Here is a 21,824-nt window from a genome sequence, read left to right as displayed (position 1 = left end):
CTGATTCCTGAATACGGACGAATAGCTGTCTTGTTGTCGCAATAGCAAATCCTGATTCTCCGGAATCGATGCGTAATGATTGCAGCTATACAATAATTACAACTCGGAGTGTTCTTCCTTAAATATCGCAGATTACAGTTCTATCGTTCACAAAATCTCCTCTAAGTTGTGTTTGTATCAACAAAAATCGGCGTTTCTGATTTTTGAGCTATTCAGTTGTCGGTGAAAAATAAAATAGTCACGTGTCCATGCACGCCGAATTCGAAAATTTAAAAATACATCCGTCAATCCAAATTCATCCCTTCGAATACGTTCAATTGAACAGTTAACACTACCCATCGTTCAAAACAGCCAATTTTCACACTGCGGTGTTTTAATTAAAATTTAGTTGATGGCATGCATATTCCGTCATTCCGGTCGATTGTCACAGATTTTTTGCGCTTTTTAATCATCGCAAAAAAATAAAACCGTTACGTGTGTTTCTTTTTTGAACGAAAAAAACATTTGTCAGTCTAAACTGACTCTTCCCAATTTGTTGAATTCTTCAATTAAGCACGTTTTTTATCAGACGTACTATTTTGTATGACTCGACCATCATAAAACAGACTTCTTTTTATTGAATCATCAAGTTCGTTTTGCCGGCATTCTGGTCGAATGGCATACACTCCTCGTACAGCACGCTGAATGTCCTCATTGAACTTCGGGTTACTTTACTAAAAATGGTTCATGGCCATCAAAAGAATTAACAAAAGTCATTTCAAAAGAACTTTATGCACATCATTCCAACTCACTACGTCCTATAAATATCCTCATAACTCTTATTATTTGAAAAGGAAATTAAATTTAGTTAATTTCCCTTTAGGACATCTCAGGAAGCTTAAAATTGTTTAAAATACAATTTTGGAGCACAACTCGGGACACTTCCGCTTTCTACAATTCGCTAATCAATTTCTCTATTCCCAGTCATACCGATTGATAAAATTCTTTCAGTAACGGTTGTAACTGCATAAATGATACGCCTCGGAGGGAATTTTTTGTAGTCATCTGAATTGTTATCATTTGTCCTTTCGGCCGTTTTCTATGTCTCTAATGTGTTCTATCTGACAGCGAAAATCGTCTCTTTGATTTTCGAGCTGACAAGTGTCTTTTTTAAAACCGAAACTGACAAAATTAATTGCTTCGATCTAAAATAATAACTCCCAATTTGGTTCGTTTTTGAATAAACGCTGTTAATCATCATAATTGACGCATCATCCGGTCAATTTAACTGCATCGAGTTCGTTTCGTCATACCAAAAATACAAGCCACTCTCTTCAAATGGCACATAGTTGTGATTTTGCTGGCATTGAAAAATTTTGTGATTTTGCTGGCATTGAATTCCATTTCTTTCGATTGGAGGTGGGAAAATGATTTTTGTGGAGAAGCAATGCTACAGTGGTTCTAATGTAATGTTTGCTTAGTGCGATTTTTAATTCTTACATAGGTCAAATATTCAGTCAAAACATGAAAATATAAAAATTTGGTTAAGACGTAAAAAGAAATAGTTAACAAAGTTTGAGTGCCGTCTCAAGGACACAAATGATGTTGCTACCTTTCACAGCGACGCCCAGAGTTTGGGTTTCAATGCGGCTGGAGAGATATTTTAAAAAGTTCCAGCTGGTTTCACCTATGCCTCCAAGCTTCTCGACTGCAACAGGTTCAGAGAATTTTCTAGCTGAGTATAATAACTGCACTATCTATCCTCTGCTATGTCAGCGATAACTGGGCCTTTTTTGTTTTCCTGCGGCGATATTGGTTGCCGCAAGTATGTTGACGCATGTTACTTCCCAGGCAATGAATTTGTCACTTTTCCAGGGTAACAGAGTGGTGCCGTCCGGTCGTCGTCCGTCATAAAAGAGGACGCCAGTAGGTTCAAGTTTGATGGGAACTTGGCGGAATTGAAAGCGTCATCGATTACTTCATTGCACATGGTGTGTCTTGTGCGAATCTTGAGGTGATAAGCGGGCAGACCAGAGCATGCGTGCCAAAGGAACCAGAGTGATTTGACGGCAGAGCCTTAAGCCAATCTCCTGCTCCTCGCCAGTTGACCCCTGGTAGACGAGATTCTTAAAGATCAGTTGCAGATTGTTCGTTAACAGATCTCAACTTTGTGGCCGATACTGGCTTTGTCCATTGTTTTTGAAGTGGTTTATTAATTGCAGCAGTTATGTTTGATGTTTCGCCTGCCATTGATTTTCAGACTAATAGCGCCTTTTGGAGAAGGGAATCTGAATAGATATGATCATTAGAAAGTGATGTGGTAAAGGGGGAGCAAAAGAAGAATGATGCAATGAAAGCAGATTGTGCTAAATCGATGGGAGAGTGCAGACCGAGGCCACCAAAGTTGACTGGTAGAGTATTTACAAGCGATGTGCTCATGACTAATTCAATAGCATCTTTCAGGCCGTCATGCATTAATGCTGCATGACAACCTAATTTCAAAACGGTTCTTCACTTTTTCAAGACAGTATAGAGATACGGAATAAAAACAAAAGTTGAAGGATGGCAGAGCATTTTTTAGGGAAAATTTTTGATGTTGTTGCAAAGACGTTTGAATTCTTCAATTTTTCTTGAGCAATGCGGTAATGCTCTTCTTGCCTAATGCTGCTCCTAAAACCGGGATCAACTCAATGCCTGTACACATAGCGTTGAACTTTAAAAGAATTGATACAGTATATTCCCCTTTCGTCGTGAGTTCAAACATGGCGGGCTTGATGGCGAGCCTAAGTTTTCTAGCATCATCGATGAGTTGGAAAATCTTGCAGGCAGTGCTTGAAAGCCAGTAAAAAATCTTAAGGCTTTGTCGGTATCGGAGCACTCGAGTAAACTTCCGGGCCTTTCATTTGCCAACGAAGAGAAAAAAATTAGATTTCGCCGGCCTTTTGGACGCTTTTTGGGGATCGAAGAAGTAAATTCTTCTTTGCGTCGAATTCTTCTTTGCATTTCCCTAGGCAACAGTGTTCACCAATACCTCGTCAAATTCAGTCATCTTTTTCTTGAACGATTATCGCCATCTTCATGGCTTTCCAAGAAAAATCAGATTCGACGCTGGGTCATGTTCTATATCACACGATTTTAAATTTTTTTGTGAAAAATGCAAAAGCCAAAATAATTACTGTACAGTAGGATATAATAGAACAAATGGACTGGTAGAAAGACTTGTATATACCGTAAAATCGAACCTTACTTGCTATGTTGTACAATTTACACAAAAATTACTTTAATTTTCTCAATAGAAACAATTAGTTGGAATTTACAAATTACCAAGCAACCATGCATCGGATGTGCTCCGTTCACAAAACATTTATACCGCACTGCTAATACTAGGTGGAAAAACCTGACTTCGTTGACAATCGTTTAGATCAATGGAAATCGATCTTGTCGGACCATCCGGCGAGGAACTGGGGCCCCATGATAGGGCAGAGGATGGATACCAAGACGCAGACATGGATCTTTCCTCAGACTCAGAAGCGAATCTCCCTCTGGCCAAAATCTCTTCAGGAAACCGGACGACACTGATCCCTGCCGCCCAACGTACACGCCCTTCATTAAAACAAATGACCACCGGAGGTAACCTCTTTAGAAAAAATGACAATCGGAGATACGGAGACCTGTTTTTTAATCCTGTCAAAGAGGCAATCGTTGACTCATCGGAACACACAATTACTCCAAAAAATGGACACATTTTACGAAAATTAGATCTGGAGATCAAAGAAAAATACATCCGAGCCCTCCAGAAACTCTTATTTATCCGCCACCCATGGGTAGCGATCGTGAAAACATGCTAAGTTTAGCTGGAAAATGAAAATGTTGCCACTCAAGAAGGCATTCCGGACGGACACCTTATGAAGGCGACTTCTGGCAACACGACGCCGACTGGCACTCATCAGCTCCCGCCACAAATAGTGATCATTCCAAACTCGTCACAGAAAGTTTCAGGTTCCTCTTTTTTGTCTTCTTCCGTAAATTTAAGTGCTTGGGACGGCTTGATTGATGATTACTTCGGGGACGTTTTGATTGATGATTACTTCGGGGACGTTCCGATGTTTCAGAAAACAGCCACTGATCTTAATTTTGACTTGAGTGTTACATGTGACTGTAAGAACCCGAACCCAGAAACCGAAGAGTTAAGTGTACCGACGGTTGATGCCGAAACAAGCAGACTACTGGAAACATCGACATCTGGTTTGACAGTAGAACCATTTTTTGCTGGATAGCTCACCAGGGAGATGCCCCCTTGGTCGCTCAGATGAGACCCTCATCCAGGTCCAAACGAAATGTAGGACCCCCACAGTTTTACGGGAACCGCAGATACGTTGATAACGTAGAGGAAAACGAGAAGTTATCTAGACTGGAGGCCGACTTAGCGACAGCCCCAGCCTTCCCTTGTTTGTCACCTTCTGACTTCCTCACTCCTCTCACTATATCTTCTCGGAAACAAACTATTGTCGCCGAAACAACGCTTACTTGGTCCTCCAACAGTTCAACTCCAAAGGGGACTGCTCATTCCGTTTCCCTGACGTCAACTTTGTGGCATTCTCCTAATGGGAAAACCACGGCACGATTCAGTAGCGAAAAAAAATCAGGAGTTTATGAGCGGAATCTCCTCGATAATTGACCAAGACTTGAGACACTCTCTAGATGAATTTGACGCAAAATTCAAATAAAACTAATAGAAATAAACAAACTACAATTTTTATCTTCAACGACAAAACCATTTTTTAAGATTTTATTGCCTATTTACTCTATTATTTTACCTATGTGTTTATTTAGGTGTGCAATTGTTAGTGTAATTTGTTGTATTCTCTTTGTATTATTAGAGTAGATTAAATAATTTTTGTAAAAAATAATCATTTGTACAAATTTGTACATACCAATCTTACACTGAAGATACCTGATTTTCGTTCTGCTAATTGCATTTCGTTTTGTGCAGTTTGTAACCTTTGTTCACTCTACTTCGAACGGGGAAATGGGTGTATACAGAAATGAGCTTTAGTTAATTGTATATTTTATTTTTTCTGTTGGGGAATGTTGTGAGTTGTTCATTTCGTTTGATCTATTGACCTTTGGTGTTGATTAGATACCTGTCAACTATGTTACAAATCGATCAACGGTCGATCATTTTATTGTTCGTGATAGTTTTAGAAGAGACATTTTCATTGACACATCATTGTTTTTATTCTTGTAATTCTTAGTTAGTGTACATAGATTGTACATATTCAGGTTTAACACATGGATGTTGTTCGACCGAAAATCCATATTCGAAAACACAATTTTCCGTTGAACAATATTTCAAACACATAGTCGAAACATAGTTGATCACCAGGTCGAACACATTTTCCTTTGGCTGAGTCGGCCGAAACATTTCCAGTTTGGGTCGAGTCGGTCGAAACATAGCCAACTTGGTTCGAGTCAGACGAAACATAACCAACTTGGTTCGAGTCGGACGAAACATAGTCATTAGTCGAGTCGGTCGAAATATAAGTCGAACTTCTCAATCCGGGTAAGCAAAACGTCAAAGTTGTCAGCAGCATGCAATCAACAAGATGGACCATTATCGAAACTTTTTGTGAAATTGAAGTTATTTCAGTTATTGAATTGAATTATTATTTTTTTATTTGAAACCAAATCCAGACTAGCGTACCAATTAGAGGATTGATGGATCGATTGTGTTGATGGCTGTCAAAAAAAAATCTTTTTCCATTGTTCTGGCAAGTGTCGAGCTTGTCTGCTCTGTTTGTTTGTTGTTTACTTGGCGATCTGTATGACCTTTGAATTGTTGTATCAAATTAGCTATGCCATTGAGCCAAACAGCTTCAATCAACTGATTTGGAAGGCCTTGAAGTACATGCAAACAATAATTAACTTTATTATAACTTTATTACTACTTAATTTCATACCTTATTTTCCAACCTTTCTCTGTCATCTCTATCATTTATTTTGTAGATCGCTGTTATTTACTTGTTTTGAATTTGTTTGCCATCAACCAAACTAACCCAAATTTCATAACTTTTATATATCATGGCCATCGAGGAACTTTTGTTTGACAGAGATGACTTCACGAAGAAATTGGGCTTCCAGCTTTTCGCTGAAGCTTTTGGCACTTTCATTCTCGCTTTTATGGCCCAGGCTTCAGTTATCACAGGTGAGCGCCATTCTTTCATGGAAGTGATGATACATTATGAAGGATGGCTGGTGCTATTATTTTTTGAAAAATAAAAAAAACATTTGAAACCAAATTCAAAAACGCTGTTGCTTTCAAAGATTTGAAGTCACGTGGCTTAAGGTTCAATTATACATATGCAAGGTTTTAGGTATGCAGTTATCCAGCTAATCCACAATTGAAATTGAAGTCTAAGCATGTCATTTATTGAAGATAAGAGCATCTAAAGAAAGTTAGTTCTTTTTAATCTTCGTTAGAAACTTTTGGTTTATTTTCACGCATTAATTGATAACATTTTTGTTCTCTGAAAATTTTTATGGGGTCTTTCACTTGATTTTTTAAGGACCTATAATTTAAGTATTGTCATAAGTGATCTTTTAACTTAACGGTGATCTTTTAACCTTTATGTTGCTCTTGCTCAAAACTTAATTTAGATTCGATACCTGCTAAAAACTCATCGGCTTTTGGCACAACTGAGCTTTAGTCAGTGTAAGTTTTTAAAAAACTAATTTTCAATTCAACTTTGCATCGAATTCTATGTTTTATCTAGCTCAGTTATCTTAAGCCAACGCCTTTTAATCTAGTCTTAGATAAAAGTCTACTAGTAAGTTTAATAGAGATCCATTATCGTATCTAGTCCTAAACTAGTCTTACTTTAAGTACCCCAACGTCTTAACATCATCATTTTTTTTATCTGTATCATGGTAATTTTATAACATGGCTCAGTGAAACGAGTCGAACCTACGAGGTCTAGAGTTCTTCTGGAACAACGCATTAAGCGAGAACGTTCAAAACTGGGAAAATGGGCGGAAAAAACTCAAGTAACAATTATCTCTAAAGATTCGTGGATATCGAAGATCTAATTAATCCACCGGTGAGATCCGAATTATTATACCCTGTCCTAGAAACCGTCGGGCAGAAGAAGAAGAACGATACAAACAAGCATTACAAGCCTACAAGAAGCAAGAAAGCGGAACACAACGCAAAATTTAATGGCATACAAATTGGTGACATCGACAAGGAATTAAAATCACGACTGTACTTGATATAATACTTGATATAAATTTTGCAGAATTTTGGGGATTACTAAGAACTACATTCACGATAACTACAAATTTGACGTACTAAAGATACAAATTGTTTGGTCGTAGATATATAAAGATCATGAGTCATTAGAAAAATTTCACAAAGTCCTTTCAGAACTGGCAAAAAAATTGCAAACTGGGTGGGTGAATTAAAGACCGAATAAGTCAGATATATCTTTATTACGAATATGAGAAATGTAGAAATCCAGAAAAATTGTGCAACGATTATCTAACCCAAGAAATTGTGTTCGCCTAAGTACTTATAAAAGACATATTCCTAGAGAAAGCAGCAGTTGATGAGATTACCAAGGCTTTGGGAGCATTATAAAAATCATCGCATTTGTCAGAGTGCGGATACAGTCGAAGGGATGGGAGGCCACAAATCAACAACTATTTATTACTTAAGGGGCAGAAAGAAACCTATTGATAAATGACATCCTTCCGAATTTGGGAATGAAGGTCTCAGAGAAGAAGGCTCTGCCCACAGTGTCAGGCGCATGAAAGATCCCGGGTAAAACACTCGTCGGGATAGAAGTAAACCAGGAAAAAAATTTAAGTTGACAGTCAACCCTGCCAACTTCTCGACACGCCACTCAAACGTGATTTCAAACTGTATATCCAATCGATTTCCAGAACTTTTGAAAAGAACAGGGAGGTCAAAAAAAATTATCGTGAAGACATATTTTAACGAACCGTTAAAACCATTACAGGTAAAGGTAAGCGTATACCAATACATCTACTCCTGAAAGTGAAATTATGTAATGGTCAGTTACTTAGCGAGGGACATTTTGAACAACTGTCCAGATGTTCAGAAGATTGTTTTGTTTCACCCATCTTCATGAAAGCCAACCGGGTCAATTAAACTGGCTCTTAACTCATATCTACTACTCAAACTAATATTTCGCAACAGATATCGAATGCACAAGTTGTTTGAACTAATTGATAACGTCGCCTTATCAATAAGGGGTCACGACGAAAACAAAAAAACCTGGTTCTCATCTATCGGCCTAAGTTTTGCATACCGTCAGATACCACAGTAAAAAAAAAACAATTGACCAATGCAGTTCTAACATTGTGGGAGGAGATGTTACAGGCTCATACCGTTTTAAAACGGGATTTTACAGATTAGCCGATGTGCCGAATGAATTTCAACGTATTATGTACCTTCTAACGGAAAAACTACCCAATACACACTGTTACTTAGACAAAATTTCAATCGCGACAGTAGGTAGCTCAAAAGAACACTGCAGATTAATTTTTGACGTTGTAAAAACTATGGACGACAATTGACTAGCCCTATAATGGGGGAAAATTAAATTTTTGACCTAGCACATAGAGTGGTTGGATTCAAAATCGACGCGAAGGGGACTGCGCCTTTAATCCCAATTTGGACGCAATTAGAAACGTGAAAGAACCGCTATGTATCAAGGAGATAAGATCTTTAATGGGCCCAATCAACCATATCAATATCTTCATCCCAAACTTAACATCCTTATCTACACCGTTTAGGGAACTAAGGCAACAAAAAAAACAGTTTAATTGGTCGGAGGTACTTTTCGCTGCGTTCGAGAAAACCAAGAAGCAATTTTGTAATACGGTAACAAACCACCATTTCAACATTAAACTTGATACAAGAAAAAAATGCGATGCTTTACATTAAGGATTAGGTGCCTCCCTCGAGCAAGACCACGGGCAGTCTGAAAAATGGTAGCGTTCGCGAGTAGGTTCCTCAGTGTTGCCGAAATAAAGTGCAGCACGAACGAACTCGAATTGTTGGGTTTAGTTTGAGAACTAGACCATTTTGACAACTAACTTTTGGGCAAACACTTTTCTATTCTTACCGATCATAGAGCATTACTAGGTCTGTGAAAGGCGATACGAAGACAGTCCAATCTCACCCCACCAGCTGTGCAGATAAAATTTTACCATATTATTTTAGAGTCGAACCTCTCCCATTTAAGTAAATGGGATTTGGGGTCAACCTTTCTAGACACCCATCGGGCCAGTTTTGTTATCGCCGCCGTAAATCATGTTGGCCCTTTTTTAGGCTTTGAAAAATTGATACCTAGATATTCTCATTTGCATATAAACGACAAATTTTGGCAACAAACATGACTTTGAATACTGCAATGGGATCGGTCAATCGACTAATGACATGACAACACAAGAATGTGAACGTGAGAAGCGAATTGAGAACGCTGCAGACATTTTTGCGAACTTTATTTACGCATTCCAAAATCTCAGGGTGTCAAAACTTTCACTAGCGAACAGAAGATTTTATTCAATTTTGCCAAGCAATCAATTTTTCAAATAATTATACAGTTCCTAAAAATGTCCGATCAAATAGATTAGAAGGAAAAATATGCTACATAGGCTACATGAAGCTGATCCTGACCAATTCGCAATAAAAATTTTGGCAACCCTTTACATCTGGTGGCCGAAAATTTACTGAGAAACCCTGTTGGCAAGAAACAATTAAAAGTTCACGGAAAGAGCTGTATCGATAGCGTTGAAGCAGGTAAAAATTTGAAACCTCTTTCAAAACACGAAGATCTCGGAAAGCTCCCATAGGCCGTAGATCCAAATCAAGAAATAGTGTTAGACTTTGACGGCCCGCTACCTTTAACTTGGGGAACATAATACATATACTCGTGTGCGTAGACCGATTCTCAACATTCGCTTCGGCGCAAAAAACATCTAGCACATCTGCTAAATCCGTCGTAAACTTTCTTAGAAAATGTACAACTCTGCACGGATTACATCGAAAATATAGAACAGGAAAGGTTAATGTTATCTTCAGCCCAGTGATTGACCACAGAGCTATAGGAATGGTTGAACTCTTGATTCGAACAATCAGAGAACAATTTATGATCATGGCTCAAGAAAAGACAAAAACCCTTTTTAGAAAAACCCTAACTGAAAAAAATTAGATGTTTAAAGAGTGTAAGTAACTCAACAATCACTAAACTGTTCTCCTTTTGAAGCACATTTCGGTAGATAACTAAAGACTATTTGGCACAACCTGGTAAATCTTTTACCTTCAAAAAACTTGGATTAGAACAAAATGCTATTAAGTACAGAGAAAAGAAGAAAACTAATGTGCCGGAACAGACGACTTGACTGGGACGCTTCTGATGATATAGAAGACGGTCACTTGGACGACGAATCCTCCTCATCAGACGACCTTCCAAACGCTACCAGATGCGTGCCAACAAGCTCGGGCTCTCCAGTGAAAATTTTTTTCCGCTCAGAGAAACAAAAAGCTCTAGGTATGGCCAACCCCGTTCATGTTAACCCATCGGGAAAGACCCTTACCTAATGAAAAGTTCAAGACAGAAAAAAGGACGAATCATACCATAAGGAACTTGAAGAAGAAATCGTAATGGAATCGGATCATGCAATAACTCTCAAAAGTGAAAAGACCTACAGAAACGAAAAACGCGAGCCCTCGTAAGAAGAATCAACTAATCAATTTGTATGCCACAGAAACACCTGGGAAAGTGATGAAACCAGCCAGAAACATCGGATTTAAAAGCTCGAGGACAATTCAAAAGAAAAGGAGCCTCCAGGCTAAATTCGAAAAAAAGACATCGCTAGAGGAAACGCAGCCACGAATAGTTCGAGGGAAACTTTGTTATGAGAGGAAGAAGAGGAGAGAAAACGATTTAGATGTTCTATTAGATTAGAGGGTAACCAAGATCTTATCCCGTCGGGACAACCCAGCCGACTACTATCACCAGACAAATCAGACATAAAACTCGCAAATATGTCATGTAAACAAGCTCGGATGACAACTCTAGCGACCTTATACTACTCAAAGATCTTAAGCCACTTACTAGAACGATTTAGAAATTTACAGGATAACACAGTTCAAGACCCAGCGATAATTGAAAATGGAACACTGCGGAAAGAGGAGCCGAACCTAGTAAACGAGCAGAACCCACCTCAAGCCGCATCGACCCGAATCCAACCGTCACCAATCTTGAGCAACCCACGGTACCACCAATTATATAACTCGATAGTCAGGAAGAAATGGGTTATCGCCGCTCAAAAACTTTTCCTCTACCAAGAAAGTGTTGTGTTGTATCCGGGGTTAATTACTTTGGCTTTGGTTCGATGTTTATTCGGACCATTCCGTTTTATGGTCAAACACAATCTTTGGTGCCCATAATCATTTTTTTTTCGTTTCAGTTAGTTCATTAAACCTTCAGTTTCGTGCCTGGTCTACGCGGACCTTAATTTCTCACTGAGTGCTAAGATTTTACCCATTGGGCTCATCCTCGGGCGTAATACTTTTATGGCAGTTTTGCGACCTTGCGCTTTGGGCGCAACTTGTGGGTGAAAACTAAATGTAAATTCTAACAACACATACTGCCGCATATTAGTTTTTCGAGGGGAATGCCAAAACTGACCTTTTATCTTCAAGGTGATCTTTTAATCTTTATGTTGCTCTTGCTCTAAACTTAAATTAGATTTGAAAGCTGCCAAACCTGCATCAGTTTTTGGCACAATTGAGCTTTAGTCAGTGTATGTTTTTATTGAAACTAATATTCAATTCAACTTCGTAACGATTTCTATCTTTTATCTAGCTTAGTTATCTTAAACCAACGTCTTGTAATCTAATGTTAGATAGAAGTTAGTTTAATAGAGATCCATTATCGTATCGAGTCTTAAACTAGTGTTAGTTTTAGTAGCCCAACGTCTTAACATCATCAATAACTTTATCTGTATCATAGTATTTTTTTTAAATATGACCAATAAACCAAACTACTTTGCATTCACAAATGAGATATAAATTAGTATATCGATTTATTTTCTAAATTTTTTTTCGAACAAACAATTGTTCTAGTTCTTTTAGTGCAGGAGAACATAATTATTATGCCGTTAAAAATTGGCATAAAACCTGAATACAATGGTGGATCTAGGATTTTTTCGAGCGGGGGATTTCCAAAAAGTTTCGAAAACTTTGTAGAATTTTTTGGGTCGATCAAATTGATTTTCCGAGCGCTCCTCGAACACCATAAAGAATCTATTTTTCTGCGCCGTTGGCAAGTTTTTATAAAAAAAAGTACAAAAATTGCGAAGTTTTGGAAAAATTGCCTTTATGGCACGTGCTCCCCTTCAATATTTTTAAATATTGACGCCGAAGGCGCCTTTATAAAAATCTTTGGTTTGGTCGCGGAAAATGGATGTCATAAAATAATACCAGAGGGATGTCATAAAACAAAACAACATGGTTGGTGTTGTTTTGTTTTATGACATCCCTCTGGTATTATTTTATGACATCCATTTTCCGCGACCAATTTCATCCATTTGACCAATATGACATCCATTGTCCCGGGGATCTAGTAAGTTTAATAGAGATCCATTATCGTATCTAGTCCTAAACTAGTCTTACTTTAAGTACCCCAACGTCTTAACATCATCATTTTTTTTATCTGTATCATGGTAATTTTATAACATGGCTCAGTGAAACGAGTCGAACCTACGAGGTCTAGAGTTCTTCTGGAACAACGCATTAAGCGAGAACGTTCAAAACTGGGAAAATGGGCGGAAAAAACTCAAGTAACAATTATCTCTAAAGATTCGTGGATATCGAAGATCTAATTAATCCACCGGTGAGATCCGAATTATTATACCCTGTCCTAGAAACCGTCGGGCAGAAGAAGAAGAACGATACAAACAAGCATTACAAGCCTACAAGAAGCAAGAAAGCGGAACACAACGCAAAATTTAATGGCATACAAATTGGTGACATCGACAAGGAATTAAAATCACGACTGTACTTGATATAATACTTGATATAAATTTTGCAGAATTTTGGGGATTACTAAGAACTACATTCACGATAACTACAAATTTGACGTACTAAAGATACAAATTGTTTGGTCGTAGATATATAAAGATCATGAGTCATTAGAAAAATTTCACAAAGTCCTTTCAGAACTGGCAAAAAAATTGCAAACTGGGTGGGTGAATTAAAGACCGAATAAGTCAGATATATCTTTATTACGAATATGAGAAATGTAGAAATCCAGAAAAATTGTGCAACGATTATCTAACCCAAGAAATTGTGTTCGCCTAAGTACTTATAAAAGACATATTCCTAGAGAAAGCAGCAGTTGATGAGATTACCAAGGCTTTGGGAGCATTATAAAAATCATCGCATTTGTCAGAGTGCGGATACAGTCGAAGGGATGGGACGCCACAAATCAACAACTATTTATTACTTAAGGGGCAGAAAGAAACCTATTGATAAATGACATCCTTCCGAATTTGGGAATGAAGGTCTCAGAGAAGAAGGCTCTGCCCACAGTGTCAGGCGCATGAAAGATCCCGGGTAAAACACTCGTCGGGATAGAAGTAAACCAGGAAAAAAATTTAAGTTGACAGTCAACCCTGCCAACTTCTCGACACGCCACTCAAACGTGATTTCAAACTGTATATCCAATCGATTTCCAGAACTTTTGAAAAGAACAGGGAGGTCAAAAAAAATTATCGTGAAGACATATTTTAACGAACCGTTAAAACCATTACAGGTAAAGGTAAGCGTATACCAATACATCTACTCCTGAAAGTGAAATTATGTAATGGTCAGTTACTTAGCGAGGGACATTTTGAACAACTGTCCAGATGTTCAGAAGATTGTTTTGTTTCACCCATCTTCATGAAAGCCAACCGGGTCAATTAAACTGGCTCTTAACTCATATCTACTACTCAAACTAATATTTCGCAACAGATATCGAATGCACAAGTTGTTTGAACTAATTGATAACGTCGCCTTATCAATAAGGGGTCACGACGAAAACAAAAAAACCTGGTTCTCATCTATCGGCCTAAGTTTTGCATACCGTCAGATACCACAGTAAAAAAAAAACAATTGACCAATGCAGTTCTAACATTGTGGGAGGAGATGTTACAGGCTCATACCGTTTTAAAACGGGATTTTACAGATTAGCCGATGTGCCGAATGAATTTCAACGTATTATGTACCTTCTAACGGAAAAACTACCCAATACACACTGTTACTTAGACAAAATTTCAATCGCGACAGTAGGTAGCTCAAAAGAACACTGCAGATTAATTTTTGACGTTGTAAAAACTATGGACGACAATTGACTAGCCCTATAATGGGGGAAAATTAAATTTTTGACCTAGCACATAGAGTGGTTGGATTCAAAATCGACGCGAAGGGGACTGCGCCTTTAATCCCAATTTGGACGCAATTAGAAACGTGAAAGAACCGCTATGTATCAAGGAGATAAGATCTTTAATGGGCCCAATCAACCATATCAATATCTTCATCCCAAACTTAACATCCTTATCTACACCGTTTAGGGAACTAAGGCAACAAAAAAAACAGTTTAATTGGTCGGAGGTACTTTTCGCTGCGTTCGAGAAAACCAAGAAGCAATTTTGTAATACGGTAACAAACCACCATTTCAACATTAAACTTGATACAAGAAAAAAATGCGATGCTTTACATTAAGGATTAGGTGCCTCCCTCGAGCAAGACCACGGGCAGTCTGAAAAATGGTAGCGTTCGCGAGTAGGTTCCTCAGTGTTGCCGAAATAAAGTGCAGCACGAACGAACTCGAATTGTTGGGTTTAGTTTGAGAACTAGACCATTTTGACAACTAACTTTTGGGCAAACACTTTTCTATTCTTACCGATCATAGAGCATTACTAGGTCTGTGAAAGGCGATACGAAGACAGTCCAATCTCACCCCACCAGCTGTGCAGATAAAATTTTACCATATTATTTTAGAGTCGAACCTCTCCCATTTAAGTAAATGGGATTTGGGGTCAACCTTTCTAGACACCCATCGGGCCAGTTTTGTTATCGCCGCCGTAAATCATGTTGGCCCTTTTTTAGGCTTTGAAAAATTGATACCTAGATATTCTCATTTGCATATAAACGACAAATTTTGGCAACAAACATGACTTTGAATACTGCAATGGGATCGGTCAATCGACTAATGACATGACAACACAAGAATGTGAACGTGAGAAGCGAATTGAGAACGCTGCAGACATTTTTGCGAACTTTATTTACGCATTCCAAAATCTCAGGGTGTCAAAACTTTCACTAGCGAACAGAAGATTTTATTCAATTTTGCCAAGCAATCAATTTTTCAAATAATTATACAGTTCCTAAAAATGTCCGATCAAATAGATTAGAAGGAAAAATATGCTACATAGGCTACATGAAGCTGATCCTGACCAATTCGCAATAAAAATTTTGGCAACCCTTTACATCTGGTGGCCGAAAATTTACTGAGAAACCCTGTTGGCAAGAAACAATTAAAAGTTCACGGAAAGAGCTGTATCGATAGCGTTGAAGCAGGTAAAAATTTGAAACCTCTTTCAAAACACGAAGATCTCGGAAAGCTCCCATAGGCCGTAGATCCAAATCAAGAAATAGTGTTAGACTTTGACGGCCCGCTACCTTTAACTTGGGGAACATAATACATATACTCGTGTGCGTAGACCGATTCTCAACATTCGCTTCGGCGCAAAAAACATCTAGCACATCTGCTAAATCCGTCGTAAACTTTCTTAGAAAATGTACAACTCTGCACGGATTACATCGAAAATATAGAACAGGAAAGGTTAATGTTATCTTCAGCCCAGTGATTGACCACAGAGCTATAGGAATGGTTGAACTCTTGATTCGAACAATCAGAGAACAATTTATGATCATGGCTCAAGAAAAGACAAAAACCCTTTTTAGAAAAACCCTAACTGAAAAAAATTAGATGTTTAAAGAGTGTAAGTAACTCAACAATCACTAAACTGTTCTCCTTTTGAAGCACATTTCGGTAGATAACTAAAGACTATTTGGCACAACCTGGTAAATCTTTTACCTTCAAAAAACTTGGATTAGAACAAAATGCTATTAAGTACAGAGAAAAGAAGAAAACTAATGTGCCGGAACAGACGACTTGACTGGGACGCTTCTGATGATATAGAAGACGGTCACTTGGACGACGAATCCTCCTCATCAGACGACCTTCCAAACGCTACCAGATGCGTGCCAACAAGCTCGGGCTCTCCAGTGAAAATTTTTTTCCGCTCAGAGAAACAAAAAGCTCTAGGTATGGCCAACCCCGTTCATGTTAACCCATCGGGAAAGACCCTTACCTAATGAAAAGTTCAAGACAGAAAAAAGGACGAATCATACCATAAGGAACTTGAAGAAGAAATCGTAATGGAATCGGATCATGCAATAACTCTCAAAAGTGAAAAGACCTACAGAAACGAAAAACGCGAGCCCTCGTAAGAAGAATCAACTAATCAATTTGTATGCCACAGAAACACCTGGGAAAGTGATGAAACCAGCCAGAAACATCGGATTTAAAAGCTCGAGGACAATTCAAAAGAAAAGGAGCCTCCAGGCTAAATTCGAAAAAAAGACATCGCTAGAGGAAACGCAGCCACGAATAGTTCGAGGGAAACTTTGTTATGAGAGGAAGAAGAGGAGAGAAAACGATTTAGATGTTCTATTAGATTAGAGGGTAACCAAGATCTTATCCCGTCGGGACAACCCAGCCGACTACTATCACCAGACAAATCAGACATAAAACTCGCAAATATGTCATGTAAACAAGCTCGGATGACAACTCTAGCGACCTTATACTACTCAAAGATCTTAAGCCACTTACTAGAACGATTTAGAAATTTACAGGATAACACAGTTCAAGACCCAGCGATAATTGAAAATGGAACACTGCGGAAAGAGGAGCCGAACCTAGTAAACGAGCAGAACCCACCTCAAGCCGCATCGACCCGAATCCAACCGTCACCAATCTTGAGCAACCCACGGTACCACCAATTATATAACTCGATAGTCAGGAAGAAATGGGTTATCGCCGCTCAAAAACTTTTCCTCTACCAAGAAAGTGTTGTGTTGTATCCGGGGTTAATTACTTTGGCTTTGGTTCGATGTTTATTCGGACCATTCCGTTTTATGGTCAAACACAATCTTTGGTGCCCATAATCATTTTTTTTTCGTTTCAGTTAGTTCATTAAACCTTCAGTTTCGTGCCTGGTCTACGCGGACCTTAATTTCTCACTGAGTGCTAAGATTTTACCCATTGGGCTCATCCTCGGGCGTAATACTTTTATGGCAGTTTTGCGACCTTGCGCTTTGGGCGCAACTTGTGGGTGAAAACTAAATGTAAATTCTAACAACACATACTGCCGCATATTAGTTTTTCGAGGGGAATGCCAAAACTGACCTTTTATCTTCAAGGTGATCTTTTAATCTTTATGTTGCTCTTGCTCTAAACTTAAATTAGATTTGAAAGCTGCCAAACCTGCATCAGTTTTTGGCACAATTGAGCTTTAGTCAGTGTATGTTTTTATTGAAACTAATATTCAATTCAACTTCGTAACGATTTCTATCTTTTATCTAGCTTAGTTATCTTAAACCAACGTCTTGTAATCTAATGTTAGATAGAAGTTAGTTTAATAGAGATCCATTATCGTATCGAGTCTTAAACTAGTGTTAGTTTTAGTAGCCCAACGTCTTAACATCATCAATAACTTTATCTGTATCATAGTATTTTTTTTAAATATGACCAATAAACCAAACTACTTTGCATTCACAAATGAGATATAAATTAGTATATCGATTTATTTTCTAAATTTTTTTTCGAACAAACAATTGTTCTAGTTCTTTTAGTGCAGGAGAACATAATTATTATGCCGTTAAAAATTGGCATAAAACCTGAATACAATGGTGGATCTAGGATTTTTTCGAGCGGGGGATTTCCAAAAAGTTTCGAAAACTTTGTAGAATTTTTTGGGTCGATCAAATTGATTTTCCGAGCGCTCCTCGAACACCATAAAGAATCTATTTTTCTGCGCCGTTGGCAAGTTTTTATAAAAAAAAGTACAAAAATTGCGAAGTTTTGGAAAAATTGCCTTTATGGCACGTGCTCCCCTTCAATATTATTAAATATTGACGCCGAAGGCGCCTTTATAAAAATCTTTGGTTTGGTCGCGGAAAATGGATGTCATAAAATAATACCAGAGGGATGTCATAAAACAAAACAACATGGTTGGTGTTGTTTTGTTTTATGACATCCCTCTGGTATTATTTTATGACATCCATTTTCCGCGACCAATTTCATCCATTTGACCAATATGACATCCATTGTCCCGGGGATCCTTTGGTTGGCGAGGAGTTCGAACCCCTGAGCGAAAAGAATGTGCCTCCCCCACTTCTCCCTAAATCTGCCCCTGGCTGAATACAATGGCAAAGGCACGTTCTTTCAGCTTATATCGAGTTCATTTGCCTCAAAAACTTCAAGTTTGGTACTTTTTGTAGGTTTGAATCCAGAACAAGCTAGACCGGACCAGATGATTTCAACCTCTCTAGCGATTTGTTCAGCCCTGATAATAGCCATCTACCTCTGTGGTCCGACCTCAGGCAGTCATATTAACCCAGCGATGACTGTTTGCAAACTGCTGACTGGTTCTACTAATTTGGTCAAAGTTTTGCTCTACTCAGTTGCTCAATTTATCGGTCAGTTTTTGAAAAGTCTTCTCCAATTATGAAGAAAGTTTATTGCGGTCTATAACTTAGTCAGCTTAGTGAGAGCTTTGACGTTGCTTAGTGGGAGAAATTCTTCTTTTGAATAAAAGCGTTCGAAATTTCTCCAAACAACGACCTTTTAGATGACTATCTTCAAAGTTACCTATGGCCGTCTCGTCCAGGGGGAGGGGAGGGTGGGAAAACGCCTATTTTTTTTCCAACTGTGGGGTGCCAAATTTTCCAAAGTGTCTCCTTTTTCTAACAATTTTACGGCAGTCATTCATAATTCATAAGTCTAAAATAATTTAAAGGCGATTTAAACAAAATTATTAGATAGCGCCAATAAAATTAGGGTGCGATGCTGAAAATTTTGTCAAAAACGGTTATTTTGGAGTTTCGACAGCTCAAAAAATTCAAATTGTTTGGCCTATAATTAATTGATCAAAACATTCAAACTCCCTCTTCCCATCAAAAAATTCCAGTACACGTCAATACATCATGGTTAGTATTGTTTTTAAGTTGTTAGTATACTATTGAAAAATCTCTTCCATACGTAGCACCATATATTAGTTGCATGGTGAAAGTTTTTCATATCTTAACAACAGCTTGCATAAGGAGGATAAACCGTTTTTTCACTAATTTAATCAATTCAAAAGCTATTTTGAGGGTTTTTGAAACAAACGTATGTGCCACGTATGATTGGTCATTTTCCATACAAATCATGCATGGATGTGTATGGTTGCACATTATCTTCTATGGTGGGCAACCCGGGTATTGCTTTTTTTTCAGGTGCTCTTTGTGCCACTGGGACCCTCTGCGCGCTCTGTCCCTCTGACTGGATCTTGGGCCAGGGACACCTAGACGGCACAGGACACCCCAACTGGCTACTTGAACTGAACCCCAAGTCCACTTTCACCCAGGGTCTTTTCGTCGAGATACTGGCTACTATGTTGTTGGGTCTGGTGTTTCTTCTCGTCACCGATCCCATCGCAGGGAAACAGTTTGCGGTAAGTTTTGATTTAGTCGGTGGGTTTTTTAGCAACACCCCCTTGCAGAAGAGAAGTAGGAGAAATACACGGAGGCAAATAACAAATGATACAAAAAGGAACGTTACGTACCAAAATAATTATTGCATTGGGGCGAATATGATCGATGTCATGTTCAATTTATTTAAGCAGTGATTGGAACAATTAAAAAAATCCCAAAAGTTTTTCTCAGTGTCGAGAAAAACCGGCTTGACATTTTCATTGTTTAGTCTAATTTTGACCAAGCAAAGCGAGCATACGGGTCTATACTGGATGATAAGCTTATATTCTATAAGCGCATATTGTTGTACTCTATTTTCCCGCATGAGTCAGTTTTTTGAAAGGAGCTTCTTTGATTCAATAGAACAGATTTAATCAAAAAACTTTGAGAAACTGTTTCTGTTAGTTTCTGGGTTGTGGGTAGGAAATGCTATTGGAGGATGGCAAAAAGGGTGTACATTTATAAAACCTTTACCAATAAAACGATCCATTGGATCTAAGAAGTAAAACATTTTTTTTTAAAATAATGTTTATCTTTGATTATGATTGTTTTTTATTATTGTGGTCGAAAAGTTCTGTACTACTTAAACCGCAACTAGCTATCCTAGCTAGCTAAATTTGTGTTTTTTCAGGGTGTCGCCCCAATTATTGTCGGTCTAGTGGTCAGTGGTCTCTTTCTCTCAATCTCGCCACTCACTAAATGCTGCATGAACCCAGCCATAGCTCTAGCTCAGGCCATGATCATGAGCCATTATGACATCTCTCTTTTGGTCTATACACTGGGACCCTTTTTGGGTGCTGTAGCCGCCGCTCTTGTATACAGCACTTTGCTAGTTCATGGCATACGGCAGAAAGACGAATATGAAGATTTGAGACTGGTGTTGAATTATAGAAAAGCCGACAGTAAATATGACGGATGAAACTCGAACGAAGAAACTCTGAAAATCACCAACGAAGTCATGCTTCTTTTGTTCTATCACTACTATTGTATGTAAGAAAGATTCAAATTAGATATGCAATTTATATCCAAAAAAAATCAAATAATTAACGTTTGATCGAACAATTGGGGTAATTTTACAACTCGTTTGAGCGAAAGGTTTTGAACTCGTTTCAAAAATCGAGTCTGAAAGCCCATTAGTCTACTTCAATGTGGGACAATTTCGGGGAAAAGTATTCCCGATTAAGTATAATTGACCTAGCCCTGATCAGACATCTGCCAAACGACGATATGCGAGTGCATGCAATGTCTAAGCTTGATTAGTTTATTTACAACAACGGAGCAAAAAAAAACAAAAGATCAAGTAGCCAGCTGAACGTAATTTTTTTTTGCAGTAAATCACCCGGGTCGAGATCCCGCTGAAAAGCCGATCAAGTCTCTCAAACCGCTCAAATCTTGCTTTGAAAAACCGCTGAAAAGCCGCTCATTTCCTTAATTTCATTTACGGTTTATCAAATTTCAACCCTGCCTGCAAAATACAGGGCTGAAACTTTGTTAATCTGTTAATAAAATTATTTAAAGAGAACTAATTGGATCATAATACAGTCTTTTTAAAAGAAGTTTTCGTAAAAGAATCAACAAAACATGACGACCTTACTCAGCGATTACGGCTTTGTGCCAAGATATGTTGAATGGCTGAGCATGTTCAGAGGTCATGTTATTATTGTGACCTTGAAATAGAATGCGAGCATGAGTTTAAGAAACGTGCGAACTCGAGTACGAGAATTACCTCATTTGAAAAACAGTAGGTTTTCTTATTGATTTTACTTTCATCTTACTTTCAATTTTAACATCTACCCTTTGTTGAAAATATTGAATAAAACAGATAACGACCGCGTGTGACTGGTTTTTCGTTTTAATTGCGTAAATTTGATCAAACTGAAAAATTTTGCCTATCACATGCTCTTATGATTATTTGTGAAAAAACCAATAAATTTGACGGGATTTTTTAAAAAATTTTAAAAATTTTTGA

At 38.1% G+C, this 21,824-nt stretch overlaps 2 protein-coding genes across 4 annotated transcripts in view; one reads left to right on the top strand and one right to left on the bottom strand.

Annotated features, from left to right (window-relative positions):
• The window catches only part of LOC134848160 (kinesin-like protein KIF11-B), a 286,740-nt gene that overhangs the window by 50,513 nt on the left and 214,403 nt on the right, over positions 1-21,824 (bottom strand). The window lies entirely within an intron of this gene.
• On the top strand, positions 5,994-20,845 carry LOC134848339 (aquaporin FA-CHIP-like). 2 transcript variants are annotated; one of them, XM_063865741.1, is made up of 4 exons: positions 5,994-6,184; positions 18,623-18,820; positions 19,619-19,836; positions 20,487-20,845. In XM_063865741.1, exons 1-4 carry the CDS (start codon positions 6,061-6,063, stop codon positions 20,772-20,774), a joined length of 828 nt encoding a protein of 275 aa, XP_063721811.1. In that variant the 5' UTR covers positions 5,994-6,060; the 3' UTR covers positions 20,775-20,845. The 2 variants fall into 2 exon arrangements, with proteins under 2 accessions (XP_063721811.1, XP_063721812.1); XM_063865742.1 differs by lacking the exon at positions 5,994-6,184 and adding an exon at positions 17,638-17,751.

The sequence above is a fragment of the Symsagittifera roscoffensis genome, chromosome 6 (genome assembly GCF_963678635.1).
Source record: "Symsagittifera roscoffensis chromosome 6, txSymRosc1.1, whole genome shotgun sequence".
Taxonomy (NCBI): Eukaryota; Metazoa; Xenacoelomorpha; order Acoela; family Convolutidae; genus Symsagittifera; species Symsagittifera roscoffensis.
This window is presented reverse-complemented; position numbering and strand designations above follow the sequence as displayed.

Coding starts and splice junctions, on each gene's coding strand:
- LOC134848339 (XM_063865741.1), top strand. CDS start 6,061: ATGGCCATCGAGGAACTTTTGTTTGACAGAGATGACTTCACGAAGAAA. Junction 6,185..18,622: donor CCAGGCTTCAGTTATCACAG/GTGAGCGCCATT, acceptor TACTTTTTGTAG/GTTTGAATCCAGAACAAGCT. Junction 19,837..20,486: donor TCGCAGGGAAACAGTTTGCG/GTAAGTTTTGAT, acceptor GTGTTTTTTCAG/GGTGTCGCCCCAATTATTGT.